This window comes from Callorhinchus milii, unplaced genomic scaffold (assembly GCF_018977255.1).
Source record: "Callorhinchus milii isolate IMCB2004 unplaced genomic scaffold, IMCB_Cmil_1.0 Scaffold4, whole genome shotgun sequence".
Classification (NCBI taxonomy): Eukaryota; Metazoa; Chordata; class Chondrichthyes; order Chimaeriformes; family Callorhinchidae; genus Callorhinchus; species Callorhinchus milii.
This window is the reverse complement of record NW_024704745.1, coordinates 40,698,944-40,716,281: the sequence shown is the minus strand read 5'-3', so window position 1 is coordinate 40,716,281 and position 17,338 is coordinate 40,698,944. Positions and strand designations below refer to the sequence as shown.

At 39.4% G+C, this 17,338-nt stretch overlaps 2 protein-coding genes across 2 annotated transcripts in view; one reads left to right on the top strand and one right to left on the bottom strand.

Moving 5' to 3' along the window:
• Window positions 1-395: 395 nt before the first annotated feature.
• LOC103185531 (kelch-like protein 34) lies at window positions 396-3,074 on the top strand. Its single transcript, XM_007904090.2, has one exon. It carries the CDS (start codon window positions 1,000-1,002, stop codon window positions 2,791-2,793), a length of 1,794 nt encoding a protein of 597 aa, XP_007902281.1. The 5' UTR covers window positions 396-999; the 3' UTR covers window positions 2,794-3,074.
• Window positions 3,075-4,654: 1,580 nt separating this feature from the next.
• The window catches only part of cnksr2a (connector enhancer of kinase suppressor of Ras 2a), a 197,428-nt gene continuing 184,744 nt past the window's right edge, over window positions 4,655-17,338 (bottom strand). The window contains exons 21-22 of the mRNA XM_042334147.1: window positions 9,736-9,929; window positions 4,655-8,477 (exon numbers count right to left, since the gene is read on the bottom strand). Of these exons, the coding sequence (XP_042190081.1) occupies window positions 8,262-8,477; window positions 9,736-9,929 (410 nt within the window). The 3' untranslated portion in view covers window positions 4,655-8,261. The remainder of the gene's footprint in view (window positions 8,478-9,735; window positions 9,930-17,338) is intronic.

The window sequence follows — 17,338 nt, the reverse complement described above, 5'->3', positions numbered from 1 at the left end:
ACAAACTTGCAGGTTGTACGAGCTGCAAAATCAGCTATTTCTGAACGTTTGAGTCAGAACGTCCAACAAAACAGTTGCTCATGTGTCAGACTGGGTCGAGAGGTTGAGCCAACGACCTGACTTAATTGAGTGCTGTCAACAAAGTCGGATTACGTTACGATACACCTTCAAGGTGGATAGTACTGCAGTTGAAATCCAGCTGTGCTACATGTTGAAGCCCAGCTCCTGGGTTAGGATGCATACAAGGAGAAATGCCAGAATATCAGCACATGCATTTGGTTGCAGCTCTCTCCGAAATGCAGTCATATGTTCGCACTGAAATAGGAGAGCGCTGTCCCGAGGTGAGGATGAACCTGGTTCCGAGTGTTGCCGGAGGGTGAGGTGCAGCAGTGTCGGGGCGGGCGGGCATTCCTGGTGTCTGGCACAGGGCACAGCAAATTGTTAAAAATCCAGGTCCCGGTTATAAACTGAACAGAGACTCTCGTCTGCATCGCTATTCTTGTCTCGGTGACCTACACCGGTAACCCCCGCGGGAGGAGGTCACCGGCGACCGCCGAGTTATGACCATCGAGTTTCGTTTAACTTCAGTGCGTTCGGAAAAATCCTGACCTCACGCATCGGGAATCACACGATGTTCCGGGAGGGACGGATCAGAAGGACAGCAGCAACTCGGCACCACCCGGAGATCCCCCTCCGGTCCCCGACTGAATTGCGTTGAAACGATTGCAACTTTTTAAAAAAATAAATAAAAATAATGTTCGGAATAAACACCCGTTGGGCGATGAGAGCACTTGGACCTCAACGTCGGGACCGCTGATGGGGAAGAGCTGCGCCGCGTGGGTTCGGCGTCTGGGAGTCCACGTTACGAGGTGAGAGGTGAGAGCAAAGCCCTGAGAACTGCGCCTTCGCCACCAGAACGGCTGCGACGCTGTGGTGGTGAAGGCTTAAAACTTCCCAACCGGAACCACTGCCCGACCCGACCCGACCCGACCCGACGCCATGAGCTATTTCCTGGCGTTTTCCAGGTCTCACGGGGAGGCGGTGCTGTCCCGGTACCAAGTGCTTCGCCACGAGAAGCTGTTGTGCGACGTGGTGCTGGTGGCGGAGGGCACCGAGTTCTCGGCTCACAGGTCGCTGCTCGCCTGCTCCAGCGACTACTTCAGGTCCATGTTCAAGAGCCACACCAGAGAGTCGGGGGAGGGGGTGATCCACCTGCACCTGGTGTCCGCGGTCGGGCTCCAGCGAGTGTTGGACTTCATCTACAACTCCTGTCTGTCACTCTCTCTGGACACTCTGCCGCAGACCCTGGAGACCGCGAGGTATTTGCAGGTGGTGGAGGCTGTGCGCCTCTGCTCCCAGTACCTGATCAGCAACTTGAGTCTGGAAAACTGCTGCGATTCGGCCAACATTGCCGACAGGTACGTTCTTCCAGAGGTGCAGAGAAAAGCCGAACTGTACATATCGTCGCACCTGTGGGAGCTCCTGGAGCCGCGGGCTGAGGACTCGGGGCTGATGGATCTGAACGTGGAGTCCATGAAGGCGGTTTTAGAGGCGGATCACATCCCCCGCACCAAGGAAATCACATTACTGTCCCTCGTGCTCCGATGGCTAAACCAGGATGAATCCAGATCGAGCGACGCGGAACGGGTGCTGTCCCGGATCCGCTACGGCCTGATCCAGACGCGCGATCTCCAGCTCCTGTGCGATCGACCCGACTTTCCGCGGAGAGCGGCTGGGGAGGTGCAGAGCCTGGTGCTCAAAGCCATGGTCTACCACTCGGCAGAGAAACAGCAGCCCATTCTCCAGAGCCACCAGAGCTCGCTCAGGAGCCGGGCCAGGGAAATAGTCAGTGTCGGGGGCACCACACTGAACGGGGGATTCGTCAGCTTTGCATCGGCTTTCGATGCACGATTCAAAACGTGGAGGCCGATCAGCGAGTGCCGACCCGTGCAGAACCACTGTGTCTGTGTCCTGGGCAACTTCTTATTCGTGCTCGGAGGGGAAGTCCTCGAATTGAACGAGGGCTCGAAAACAGCGCGCATGTCAGTCATCAACAAGGTCCACCGATACGACCCCAGGTTTAACAAGTGGACCCCGATGGCTAACATGCTGAACAAACGCGCTCAGTTCTCCTGCTGTGTGGTAGATGATTCAATTTTTGCCATGGGAGGCAGGTGTGGGGTCGAGTCCTCGCTTCCTACCACAGAAGTGTACGACTTTACTGCTGGTCGATGGGATAAGGTGAGGAACCTGCCTCATAAGATCTATGGACATGCCAGTGCTGTCCACAATGAAACCATTTATATTTCTGGTGGGAAATACGACAATCAGTTGGACACAAGTAAAGAAATGTACTCATTTCACCCCCTGGATGGTCAATGGAAAAGGTGCCCACCAATGACTATCGCTCGATTTGGACATCAGATGGCTACTGTTAAAGACAGTATCTTCTCATTTGTTGGGATGTATGAAGCTTTCTGTGACATTGAGTATTTTAATCCTATTCAAAGGCAATGGCATCGCTTGAGGCCGTTACTCTTTGATCGGTCTTGTTATGGACTAGCCGTGATGGATGAAAACATCTATCTTATCGGAGGCAAGAAGTGGCACAATGCTCAAGAAGTGGCCACACAAAACGTGATCGTGTACGATTCCACCAGCGACACGTGGGAAGAAGTCTGTAAGCTCCCGCTGCCTCTATGTGGGAGTCAATGCGCTGTGTTGCAGCTAATGGATCTACCGGAGACTGAAAACCAATTCAATTTAGGAAGCACATTTCATTTTAAAAAATGACTTCTTACAAAACCTCTGAATAGAAACCTATGTGCGAAGAAACAAACAGGAAACCGAAAGCCTGTATTTCCTCAGTGCAGACTTCAATGTTGCTGGAAAACCTGGATCGCTCTGTCGTCCACAGTATGTCAGAGACAAGTCACACTAGGTTGTCAAGTGAAGCAAATTAAATGAGTCCCGTTTAAAAATAGCTTCAAAAGGAAATGTCTTGATTTTGTAACTAGTTCAACGTTGACTTATTTTCAAAGTTTAGCAGTATTGTTGGATAAAAGGCTATCGGAGTAATATTCCCATAGTTACAAACAGTCGTAGATTGAAAATGACCAATTTATTATTGTTTTTGGTTTTGGAGGGATTATTATTAGGCGTGTGGAGTAAGGAAACTTGCCCAAGGTTTCGCCATCTGCCTGGAATTGAACTCAGGTCTCTCACTTGCAAAGCGAGTGCTCTAACCACTGAGCTACAGGACTCCAGGAGTATAGATGAAGATATAAGATCATTACATATTGTACCACTAATGAATACCAGATCCAGCAACAGCCTTGGTATTCACACATTACACACACAGTGGAAATTTCTCCATGTAACATGACAGTATTTATTTAACAATCGCGATTAGCTTTTGGAAGTGTCTGAGGTCAAAGTTTCTGCTATGTAATAGAGCTGGGCCTTCTATTCTGTGACGGGAGTAATAGATTTTAACTGTTTGATTTAGTCGTGATGTTATGACTTTGCAAGGCTATTTATGCAATGATGCATTAGAAACTTATCACATTATCAGCTTAAAGAGTGGTGGAGCCGATTCGATGACAACTTTTAAGAGAAGCAGGGCTATGGGGAGAGATCGGGGGAGTGGGGTTGAATTGGATAGCTCTTTTTAAAGAACCAGCACAGACACAATGGGCCAAATGGCTTCCTTCTGTGCTGTATGATTCTATGATTATGTGAAGGCAGGAAGTGCTGTACAGTTTCCCATTTAAAAGTACTGTGAGGCTAAAAACTATTCAGCAGGTGGTAGTTGTTTGCTATCAGGTCACTTTATATCATGTTAATCAATTGCATTGTTAGTAGCTAACTGTTTTGAACAAAGATGTTGTTGTACATAGTTGTTTTCTAATTCTGCCATTCTGTAAAACATAGTACATATTAACAATACATAACTATGGGAATAACAGGATAAATGGGAAGATAATTTTAAAATGGACATTACTTTTGAATGTCTGAGAAGTGTCTACTGTTTATCTAGGTTGAACATTAAGACTAATACTAACTCACTAATATGTTTCAATGAGTTATGTTGCTAGTTTAATTCTGAAGATGCTCTTCATATTCCCGTAAAGAAGCATCTAAGTATCACTTTAACATCGTGAAGCTTAACTGATTTTACTGGGCAAGATTGTCTATTGAACTTGTGCTGACAAAATTTAAGCAGTTGTCATAATGTACATATTGGAAAGAAATGCACAATGGAACCTATTTGGACATAGCTTAACCGAATTGAGAGCACAATTTATGATTTGTTGCTTTTATATATTTTTGGAACTTCCAGAATAAACTATTCCCTATGAAACCTACCACGTTCCCCATTGCAATTAATCGATTCTGTTCTTCACGCATAATCCATTTGTTCTCTTTTATTACATATACAGTGTTTTATTCCACTTTATATAATATGTTGTACTTTCTACTTTATTTCCATTACATATTCTCTATTCTGGTAATGAGGTTCAGACATCTGAGCAAAACTAATTTTAACCTTTGAGTTATTACATCAATTTGAAATTGTCAAAGATTAAAGAACTAGGCATTTGTGATTGTGGAAGTTGTGGACTAGTTAGTTCAATGAATAAAATATCAAACATTTCAAGAACTTAAATTTATTTGACTACAGATTACCATATTCATAATCATCTTTGCTTGTAAGCTGATAACCATAAAACATACGACAAATTACATACAATTCATTGTTGTTGAAAGGTTATTTTTTATAACACAAGAAAGACTACTTTATAAATCCATGCTACACTTGCCACTTAATATAGAAATAATGCAGTCTTTGAGAATTTTTTTCAAAACTCAAAACATTAAATGCAAATCTTTATGAAGTAAAGTGCAAACCATACGCTGTTGCACAGCAACAGCTAGATCTCCGTCTTCAAAACAAGCTTAGAACTACATCATCTTTGAAGCCTGTAAACTACATTCAAAGTAGAAACTATTTTCTTTCTATCATACATTTATTTTTGGTCCATTACAAAAAAAAGTCTGTCACAATGTACAATACGACAGAGGCCGAATGCTTGGTGTAGGTCCACAAGTTGATATTTTACTCAAGAATTTTTCTTTGAAATAATGATGAGAATTATATAAAACTTTGCAATTCATTTCAGTACTCATGCAGTACATACACTTGAGTTTATACAAATATCCTTTCTCAGATGTTATAACTATTTGTCTCAATCTGGAATCTATACAAACCAAAGAGCATTACTGTCTGCCTGTCTTTCATAGATTAAATTCACACTACTGCTATTCTGAAAGAAGGCCACTCTCCTGTTCACCTATCATGAACAGAATTAGGAAAATATTCAGAGCTGGTCATTTTAGAATATCATTAACCTCGAAAAAATATTTTTGAGTTATTATTTTCTTTATAAAGTTCCCTCCCATTTACTACTGCAGATATATCTTTTAAAACAAGCTTGTTGCACGCACAAAAAGCATAACCCTTCAGCTCTCAATGCAACATCTTTGTTTATTTAAAGCCATAGCCTGCTGCAAACTTACACGGTAATTCATACCTATAGTGTACTAAAAATTCTGTTAGTTTAAGTGGCAACTGAAGTATGTGATTTACTTTGCTGCATCATTGCATGGACAATACTACACAATACTTATGTATAAGCTGCAGTCTTGCAGAAGCAGCAGCAGGGATGGAGGATTCTGATTAGTTTTTTCTTAAGCTATTATCACATTAAAAAAAACTGCAGAGATGACCAACAGTTTCAATCCCTTGGGCCCAATTTTTTTAAAACAACTGGTAAATTAAAGGAAGAAAAAGGTTCCTTTAGTTCACTCAGATTGACTTGTCTTCATACTGCAAAAGAATTGCACATTTGAGCCCAAGTCTTTTCAAGGTTCCAGTTTTCTGATGTCAAAACTCGTCCTAGTTATATAGAACTGTTTTTTATATAACAAACCAACTGCACTCACAGAATTCCGCTGCACTATTCTAGGGTTACATTCAGTAATACATCATAAATATGTAGAGACTGAGTGCTACATGCTATTGAGGACTTGTTTCTGAAAGAGATATTGAAAGTAGCAGTGATGAAGTTGGTTCAAAGTAAATGTGTTGAAAGTGCAAACATTTTGTTAATGACCTTTGGTACATTATTTATAAGTGTATTCCGCAAAATATTTTGTATAGCAACAGTAAATATGTTAAATGGTTACTGTTTTTATGTATTTGTCTATAAACATTCTCGCTTCAATGCAGTACAGTAGTAATATGGCATTGTAAAAATAAAGCTTAATTTTTAAATTTTTGTTGATCCTGGGAAAATGAATAGTTCCTATTCGGACATTAGGTGTCGGCATCAAACATGGTCAAGGTTGGAATGCAAAATAAAGCAATAATATTCTTCAGTTTCAACCTTACAAAAATCCCCCTAACTGTATGAGTGATATTTTTCTTTACTGGGGCAATGACTGCTAGAAAGTGGACTGAGACTGTCCAAACTCATTTCACGTAGAATTTGTACAGCTGACCAAAAGAGGACATAAAATTGGTATTTAACTAAATGATCAGTGGGCTAGTAGATTAGGAGTAAGACTGAGAAGAATATTAAGGTTCCCAGTACAATTTTAATTTAAAAAGGTTTCAAAGTTGAGTTCCCTTTACCAAGACAAACTTTATGTAAAGTGACAATGGTCTGGAGTACTTGTAATGAGGCCTCAAAGATGTCCAAACTTATGCTCCTACCAGCTCACTTGCATGCTTCAGCTGATTTCATTTAAGATGCCCAGTAGAATGTAGACACACAAGTGGTCTGGAAATAATCTCCTTCCAATTCTCTATTTAGCCTCTCACTAAGTGTCTGACCTTCCACAGCATTTTCCACAGAAGCATGGTCACCTTTAGGTGCTCAGTGCAACTGACAGTGAAATGCAATAATGGAACTTGCATCTTTTCATTTCAGTTTGGGGCAAATGGGTGCATCAATGCTGCATAACTGAACTCCATTGGTTTTGGGGGTCATGTGCAGTCAATCTGCAACAGTTAGCACCATTAAAATTACACTGTTTTTGCTGAGTTTTGAGTTAGCTGTGCACAATTATTTAATGCATGGATTACATATTATTGCAACAAAACTTTTATTTTAAATGAAAAGAGACAGCCTGGTGGTTTGGTCAATGAGATAGTCCCATTATAACATAGAATGGTTTGAATATGTGCGACAGAGAATGAGAAACACCAGAAATTAAGTAAAGCACAAAGAAGCAATATTCAAAAATGCCAAACCCTTTTTCAGCTGCTATGAATTTGTGACTCACTAGATATGCTTGAAATTAATATAATTTATGAATTTGAGTTTTTGAGTTTTAACAGCCATAAAATAACAATTATGCACAAAACCATTCCATGTTACAATGGAACTATCTCATTGTCCAAATCACCAGCCTGAGATGGTGAGGCCAAATATAGCAGCCTTACTGCGGCCCCAAGCTAAGATCAACTAACTTGGAACCTGGGTCTTCAGTGGTTCAGATATTCACTGGATAAACATGCTTAGCCACTGCGGAAGCCATTTCAAACTTTCTGACAACCCATTATCTTGTTCATTACGTTTAGGTCAGTTCACAGGATCAGTATATAATACTGCACTCTGTTGGCATTAGTTACTAATACATCGATGTCCATCACCATGTGATTAGCAGCACTCAGGATCCAGCTCATGATTCCCCAAATAGCAAGCAGCTGATCTAAGATGAGCTTTGAGAAATGGACTAAGCGGAGATGATTCTTTCAACTATGAAGGGAAGAAACAAAAATGACAGAATACCCTCTTGACCACCTCCTAGTCACAGAGTAATATCTGCATAGGTCTGGAAAGAGGTGGCCTGGCTGCTGTCATATTCAGAGAATAGTATATGGTATTGGTGCCTAAAAGATGTGAAGACTCATTAAAATATACTTTCTTGGAATGAGCTCTTTCACAACTAAAGTACACTATTGTGAAAAGTCTTTAGAGAAGCAAAATGTTTTTATTAGGGTGATGATGACTCCCCTATAAATATATGCAACACAAGTAAGCTTCCTCATGTCCAAAATATTACTCAAAGCCCACAAACAACTGAAGAAATTTGGAGTATCCATACTAAGAAAATACTTACATCATAACTCACAAGTATAAAGTAAGTTGTTGAAAATTTAAATATTTAATACAAGGTCAATTAGAAACTGTTCATACGTGGGTTTCAATATAGGAGTGGGTGTGCATCAGAGATGCTGTAGGTGCAGCAGATTCAGATGCACCATTTACTGGTTCTGTGGCAGCATTGTTCTGACAGATGTCTGTGAAAAGCGCTACATAGGTTTGTTTCCATTCCTGAAACTCTTTGGATGTCAAGCTGGGATTGTCTAGGATCCTGTCTATAATCGCTATTTCTCCTTCTTTCGCCTGAGGGTAACAAACAGAAACATTTATTATCAATAACAGAATATGGGCATATAACAGCTTTATTTGTGCACTAAAGGCGTGAATGCATTTATACTACACATTTTTATACTTGGATGTACAGTAAAACATACACACACGTTTCTGATAATTTTGTTTTTTCAATGCATGGCAATACATTGATGTGGCTACGTCTGATACGTCAGCTTGGCCTACTTTAGGTTCCTTGCCGGGCCGGCAGTTGGGTCTTTGGCCCACTACCCCCACTCTCTGGAACTCCATCCCGGAGTAGCTTCGCTTTGACCCTTCCCTCGCCTCCTCCAAGGTGCGTCTTAAGACCTGTATGTTTGACCGCACCTTTGGTCATCTTCCTCAATCTAAACCCCAGCTTGGGTACAAGCCCTCGACTGTCCAGGACCTTGGGACGTCCTCTCGATGTGAAACTGCTGTATATATGCCATTTGTTGTCGAAGAAGGTGGCACAGCAGAGGAACATGGTTCATAATTTTAGGTGGAGGCTGTAAATAAATAGTTCCAACCTACGGTCTTATAAATAGGGCTGTGTGCCTTTTGGGACTTTGCTATCTGAGTTTGTTCATTTTTAATCAAATTCAACTAAGCATATTTAGATGCACGTTATTGTCAGTTTGATAATGCAATGTTAATTAACTAATTTTACATGGATCGTATTCTATTTACTTTAGCGATAAATTCTCTTAAGATAGCATGCAGTTTTTTTTAAAAGCTAAAATTAAAAAAATTAAAATGGAAAGATTCTCCTTGCAGGAAAAATATGTTCTTAATTTGGCAAACTGACTCAAAGACTGCAGGTCAGCTGACGGAAAAAATGTCTGGTTGATGCAGCTCTTTTGAGGTTGGCTGTTGAGAATGTGTAGATAAATTATTATCTCTGAATTATTATTATTGTTTACTTCTTGAGGCACATTATTGAGGTCTTACTCTGCATCTAAAAGTGCTATACCTGACTTGGGAGTAGTAGGCTGGCTGAAACCTGATGGCACTACTCATGTAGAGCATAAAATCATTTTTTTCCTGTTGAAAGTAAAGAACTGTTGAAGTCATTTAGTTCTGATTGTACTAATTATACTTACTGAAGTTGAAAGGGTTTCAGATTCGACATATTAGACCATGAAATGCAATGGTTTGTGACATACTCAGTTTTATGATATTCTGTATAACTATCAACGTTATGTAGAGAATTAATAAATTCAACATTCATTACTCATAACAAGTGTGATACCTTAATTGTGCTCTTTAGAATTCGAAGTTTGTGTAACTGCTCATTGATGACTGGATTGTTGCATCGTTTTACAAACGACTTCTTGAAATCCTGTTTGGTGGAAAGACGGTGCTCTCCTAAAGGAGATACGCTGGCATTCTCCAGCGCCTTGTATAGATCTTGTAAAGAGTCTCCAGTTTCTTCTGGTATAGGTTCTGGTAAACAATCACATTCAGAGAGTTCAGGACATTTGCACAATTGGGAGCAGCCAGTCAGGGGTGAGTTACCATTCAGGTTGACAAACTGAAAAACACACCAACCTATGAAACTCCCCCCACTTACCTTTTTCCTGTTTTCTTGCCAATGCTCAATCATTTGTGATCTTTGACAAATTACCAGTTTAGTAGTTTTAAAAATCTTAAATTAAGATTCAAGCATTTTCATTGTGTGCGAAAATAGTTTTGAAAAAAAGTTTTATTGTTCCCCCAAGCAATTAATATCTGTTAAGACAGATCCAATACTATTTTACTATTTTATACTTTGAGTTGAACACCTGAGCAGGAAGATGTTGGTCAGAATGTTACATAGAGGCTCTTTGACAGATTTTATTTCGGTAATGCATTTTATAGGAGGGTTGGAGAGACAATAAATATTCATTTTCACTTTTTCCAAAGAGTATATTTCACCTTTAAAATTGTGACAAAGAAATGTTTTTTTAAAAAGAAAACTAAAATTTAGTGCCGGACTACTTTCATAGTAATGGGATACAATCATAAACTAGTCATAAGATGATGTTTGTGGTCTAGATAGCTTGCAATATGAGAAGGCAAGGTCATTCTCTACTTTATAATTAAATGACTGTTTATGCGGGATAATGGATTGAAACACGTTTTAAAAAGTCCACAAGCAGTTATAAATGCCTGTGATCAATATGTAGCAACAATATTTCTCGTCCAATTACTGTGACTAATGAAACCTACTGGCAACTTGTTCGATGGGGTTAGTGCCTTCAAGGTCATCCCTATTTCTGTTACAGATTTAGGGCCCTTACACATACATCAGTTATTTATTATCCTAGGCATGTTGGAGGTATTGTGATGCAAAACCTGAGTGGAATTAAAGATCTGAGTAACTGCTGCAAGCTACAATCCGACGTGCACCAACAGTGGAAAATAGCCCCATACCTCAGTGACTTCATGAGCACATGATTTACATGATTCTTTGTCCTCTAATAGCAAATCAAATAGATGTTTAATAGAAATAGAATACAGCAGCCAATTTGCACTGGGGTTTGATACCAACGACAATGTCCCACAGACAGCTGTGAAATGAATGACCAATTTTATTTGGGGGATTGTTGGTCAGGATACTGGAGAAACTCCCTTCTCTTATGAAATAGTGCCATGGGATCTTTGACTTCCTCCTGAACAAACAAATAAATAAATAATCCTTGTAATTCATATAGCGCATTATCACGTCTTTGAGACATTTCAAAGTGCTTCACAGAATATTCTGTAAAGTGGATTGACGGTATATTTTGTAGATGAGTCCTCGGTTTAACGTCTCATCTGGAGGACGGTACCTCTAACAATTTACCACAGCCCAGCACTACACTGGAGAGTCAGCATAGAACATAATAATCATAAACATTGCATTTGATATAGCGCTTTTCATGTCTTCTAGACGTCTCAAAACATTTCACAGAATATACTGTAAACTAAATTGATTGTATATATTTGTGGGTGAAAATATATACGAGTTCCAAATCCTGGTGTGGGGTTTGAAACCGCAATCTTGTGACTCAGAGGTGAGAGTGCCAGCAATTGAGCCAGACTGACATGACAGTAAGAATCAACTAACTTGGAATCTGGGTTTTCAATGGTTCAGCTATTCACTGGATAAACATGCTTAGCCACTGAGGAAGTCATTTCAAACTTTCTGACAACCCATTATCTTGTTCATTATGTTTAGGTCAGTTCACAGTATCAGTATACAATACTGCACTCTGTTGGCATGAGTTACTAATGCATTTGTTTTCTAAAAAAAAGGCAGCGAATAGAAAAAAGTTAACTGAAGTCTAGAAATGGTTAAATAGCTATTTTTAACTGATGACAAAACCCCCTTCTTGGCAAATTATTCCTAGAATACAATAGGAATTTAGATTTTTGCTTTCTTCAGAAGTTAATTAATAAAAATAATAGTAACTATGAAGCTCAGCAATATGAAGCACCTAAACATTAGGGTTTGGGGTTACGGGATTGAGGAAATATCTACACTTACAAGCTCCAATGATGAGCCAGTTAGGCTAGTCAACCCTGTCATTCTTTCTCCCAATTTGCATCCTCATCTAGTCAGATAATCTGTACCGTGTAGCCTTCAGTGAGATCATTTGTGCTGTGTATCTTTCAGATAATCTGACCTGTGTATTTTTTTAAAAAAGCTGCTTACAGTGGTACCTTGGATCCCAGTGTTCCTGCTTGTCTTTGGAAGGTGTATTACATTGGAAGTCCTTTCAGCCTTGTTAAAAAAAATCCTTGATTTTGATATAGTATATAATCACAACATTGAGACATCTTGAAGCACTTCACAGAATATATTCTTTTCAGTATTTTGTGGGTGAATATGGTAGCCAATTTGTACACAGCACTGTTCCATAAACAGCCATGGAGTGAGTGTGAAGTGAGTGACCAATTTTATTTGGGGGATTGTTGGTTGTGAAAAATTTCCTTCCACTCCATGGGGATATTGAAGTCTAAGATATGATGTTTTCAAACAGAACCTCTTAATAAGGACTGAATTGTAAACACAGCTCCTGGTAATTGGAACTCCATGCTTATATGATCTATTTTTGGAGTGGAGTTGCCATGAGTCTGTGTTGTACACTTTCAGTAACTAGAAGGAATCCCTATTTGTGACTTGAAAGCACTCATTACTAAATCTTATTTAAAATCACTGCGATTTAGACCTATTATTTATATGTGATTTAAAAAAAAGCATTAAAATTCTTAGCATTTCAGCTGGATTTTGTTATAAATTACATTTTAAAAATACTTAGATCTTATATACCGTCCTTTAAAACCCACATCTGTGCTATGACTTGTTCTGCCTTCCCATCCCCTCCGCTACATTGCCCGGCTCGACCACTACCTCTTCACTCGGGCTGCAGAAACCCTCATCCATGCTTTCATCACATCTATGCTAACTCCCTGCTAACAATCGGGAAAGTTGGATTTCCCAACTCTTCCCTCTACAAGCTACAGATTATTCAAAACTCAAGGTCCATCACCGCCATCATCACCTGGCTTCATTGGTCCCCATCCCCCAGAGGATCAGGTTTAAGATCCTTGTCCTCTCTTTTCAAGCCCTCCATGGTCTTGCTCCTCCTAACCTGGGTGACCGACTAAAACTATACTTAAGGGTCCGCTCGGCAGGCACTGGCCTGCTCCATCTCACCTACCCGCCTTCAGACTTTCTGCCCCACCCTCTGGAACTCCATCCTGGAATACTTTTGCCTAGTCCCCTCTATTGCCTCCTTCTAGGTGCATCTTGACCTTCCTCTTTGATTGTGGAATTTGTTGTTGTTGAATTGGAATGACTTGAGCAGCAGATAAGTGATGTGTATAGAGGTATGTTATCCTCCTGGAAATTCAAATACTGGAGCTGCAGAATGGAACTGCCAAAAATCAAGTAAAGAAAAATAAGAGGTCAAGTTCTTCATATCAACATTGATTGAGGGTGTAGAGAAGCCCTTAATCCAAATGCTGCCGGTTCCAGCAGGAGTAAGTTAACATTGCAAGAGGCAAAAATCTAAAAATATAATTAAATATTAAAGATTTGTGGAGTCCTGTAGCTCAGTGGTTAGAGCACTCGCCTTGCAAGCGAGAGACCTGAGTTCAATTCCAGGCAGGTCAGGGCGAAACCTTGGGCAAGTTTCCTTACTCCACACGCCTAATAATAATCCTTCCAAAACCAAAACAATAATAAAATTGGTCATTTTCAATCTGCGACTGTTTGTGGGACATTGCTGTGCGCAATTGGCTGCCGCGTTCGCCCACAAATATACAGTCAATTCACTTTACAGTGTGTGTTCTGTGAAGCGCTTTGGGACGTCCTCCCGACGTGAAAAGCGCTATATCAAATGCAAGGATTATTATTATTATTATTAAAGATAGTGAGAATCCTAAAAATGAGATCAGAGCTTGTTGGTTTAATACTTTGCCTTTCAAACCTTACCAACCTGCCTACTCCCTCCTCTCACCCGGCTAGGCCTGCTTCACGTTCCCTGCCCTGCTCGCCCCACCATTGGTCAGGGCATCAGCCTTTCTGCCCCTACTTTCTGGAACTATGCTTTGCCCCTTCCTTCACCTCCTTCAAGGTCCATTTCAAGACCTTTCTCTTTGACAGTGCTTTTGGTGATCTTCAAATCCAATCCCCAGCTTGGGTGCAACCCTTAACTCTCCAGAGCCTTAGGATGCCTTGCGATGTGAAAGGCCCCATATATAAATCAATTTGTCGTTGTTTATATTGGTCACCTGAAACTTTGAGATTCAATTATTCCAGACTAGGTTTAATATATACTTTGTAAATATTTTGCTGCTTGTTATTCAGGTCTGTCAGTGGTGAGTTGGCTGGTCTGTATGGTTGCCACTTGGCAACATTCACATGACATGACTAACAATAGTGAGGTACCTACTGCAAATTTATTTGGGTGGAGTTCAAGAAAATTCTTCAGCCAGTATATATTGGAATGAAAAATATGTTTCATAATAGATTTTCTGATGTGATAAGTTTGAGTTTAAGTTGATCACGAAAAATGTTGAACATTAAGTTCAATCTCAAATGTGGAAGACAATTTCCTGTATTTATGACAGCTTGCAGTCTTTTGCCAATCTAAATTAACACTGAATTTAGGAATTTTTTATAAGACTATATAAATCACAAAACTCCAATTTTACTAATGAATCTGTGCTACATCAACAGAAATGTGTTAAATTAGACCGATTTGTAGTATAAATGGCCAAACATTAATCAGTTACATTTCAAAGGATCTGAATTGTGTCAAATCAAGGTGCTCGTAAACGGTGCTGTATAACATTGCTCAATATTGCCTTAGTATATCAGCCTGGATTTTGGATTACAACAACAACTTCATGTGAGTTAGCGTCCCAGAGTGCTTGACAGTGGTGGAGTCTGATGTCGAGCCAGGGGGGAGGCGACTATAAGGAAAATTAAAAATGAAGATCTTTAGGCGGGATTTGAAAGTGGGGAGTGAGGGGCAAGACGGAGGGACCAAGGGAGAGAGTTCCAGATTTTTGAGGAGTAGTTTACTAGCTAAAACATGTCATTATGAAACCATTTGAATCATACATAATGTAGCTTTAAATAAGTCATTTGGAAGATCTTTTCCAATAAAATTGATAACAATAGTTTTCTCCCTCTATATCTCCCCTCCACTAGCTTGTGAGTTTTCCCAATGTGTCACTTACAGCAAGGTTAAACATTTGTTTTTCAATACTGGTGCTAGAATAACAGGGTTCTATTTTTATAAAAATGAAAAACAAATTACATTCCCAAGAGGGTTATCGGAAGAAATCTAAGTGGTGCAGAGACTCTATTTGCACAGAAGCTCAGGTTACATGGTATAAGGCATCTGGAGTGCTGTGAATCTCCTAGTGTGCCTTATGAATTTCTACAGGATTGTTTTGGAAATAAACAGAGGCTGTCGTGTTGCTTTATTTCAAGTAGACTTGATTGTAATTGGCACTGGCCTGTGAAAGTACTTTCACACAGAGTATTTTTCAAGAAATCTGTTCATGAATTAAAGCAAAGAACAAAACTGTTGCAAAAATTGACTGGCTTCTGACCATTTGTTGGGTCTATTAAGCAAATTGTTTAAAGGAGAGTGTCTTTTGTAAATCAATGTGTACCCAGGTGTCCTTACCTATGTAATTAACAAATAATGAAAAGGATTAGAGATTATGGACTGCCTGGTGGGAGCAGAGGTGTGGAAAGAATGTTAGAGCTGAATTTTATCCTATTGTTATCGGATGTTAATAGCAGGGATTTCTCCGCAGCTGTTTGTGGAAAGTGACTATGAATCTTGTATGATTTTTTTCCGCTCTTTCAATACCCTTACACATGAAGAAATAGACTTTTTGACTGAGGTTTGAATGGTCACCTTGTGCTAATGGAACCACACAACAGAAAGAGTCGATGCCAGTCAATTGTCCTAAACCAAAAACAATTGAATGGTGACCATTTATGACCATTCTATTCTATCTTTCAAGGATAGAATAGAATAAGTGATTATTCAAGGACACAACTGGCCTAATGTCTCAGATATAAATAACAGTACAACAATTTCTGAAAGGCATATTCTCAGAGAAAGTACAGTCATTTGGTGAGAAATTAATAATAATTTTAAAGGAAAACGTATTGATCGACAAATTGCAGTTGATGCAGTTTTGAGATTTTTAAATTCGGTCTTAGTTTAGAATAATTTGGACCCTATCAAAACGTGTAGGGAGTGGATAATTCAATAGATCATAAAGGATATGTTTGCTCATGTAAAAGTTTAAGTCCATATAACAGTTTTAGCTTCACTCACATTTCAGTTTATGAAATCCTCCAAGTCAAAAAAGCAATGTGGAGTCATTCACATATATATTATATAACACACAATAAATAGAAAAGCAGAATATTATAGTACTCTCATTTGTGTGGAATATTTGGGGTGGGAGAAAACATGACTTTCAGTGTCATTCCTAAATTCCTAAATCCACAAACTATATGCAATATTTGTGGAACTATCTCGACTGTCAAGTGCTCAGCAAGGATTAAAACAATGGTATTAACAAGGTCCAACATCAAATGCAATTCAATTATCAAGTTATTCAGAACTCTTTGAAACATTTTTAGAAACACAGTTGGGCCACGGCACAATACTGAAAGCTCAGGGATTTTTGTTTTTTGATATTACAACCCAGATTTGTGTTTTATTGCATTTTTCTCACATAGAGCAAATATTAACTTATTAACTCAACACTATGGGACTATTTTGGGATGATTTTTTCTCATGAATTTACTTCATATCCAAATTCAGTCAATTTTAAATATGATGACTGCTGAATTCTGGAAAGGTCCCACAGAAAAATTGAGGGATTTATTAAAAGCACCTTCACACTTGTAATAATTCATTATTGTAAAATTTGAAGGAAGTGTATTAACTAGAACACTAATTGGAAACGGTCAATCGCAGGATTCGTTTTACATGTGCAGAAGATTCAAGAATTGAGCCCTCACTAATGACTGCAATTGTAAAGTTTTCCTCAATTGTGGAATCAATTTGTACTTTACAGATCACAACTGAAGATTAAGCAGAAGCAACTGCCTTATGTGTCAATATAATCTGAAACTTTTGAACTCAGTAAGTGTAATTTTGTCCATGTGAAGGCAAAGATCGAGTACTCAGCCTTATTAAGTCTAAAGAGTATTCAGCAATGTGCATTCAGACAGACAAAATTTAATTTTTGGAGCTCGGGATGTAGCTCTGGACTTTCTGAATTTTACTGACTGTATTAACCCTACTTGTATGTGAGGAAACAGTCCATCCTTAATTACACTG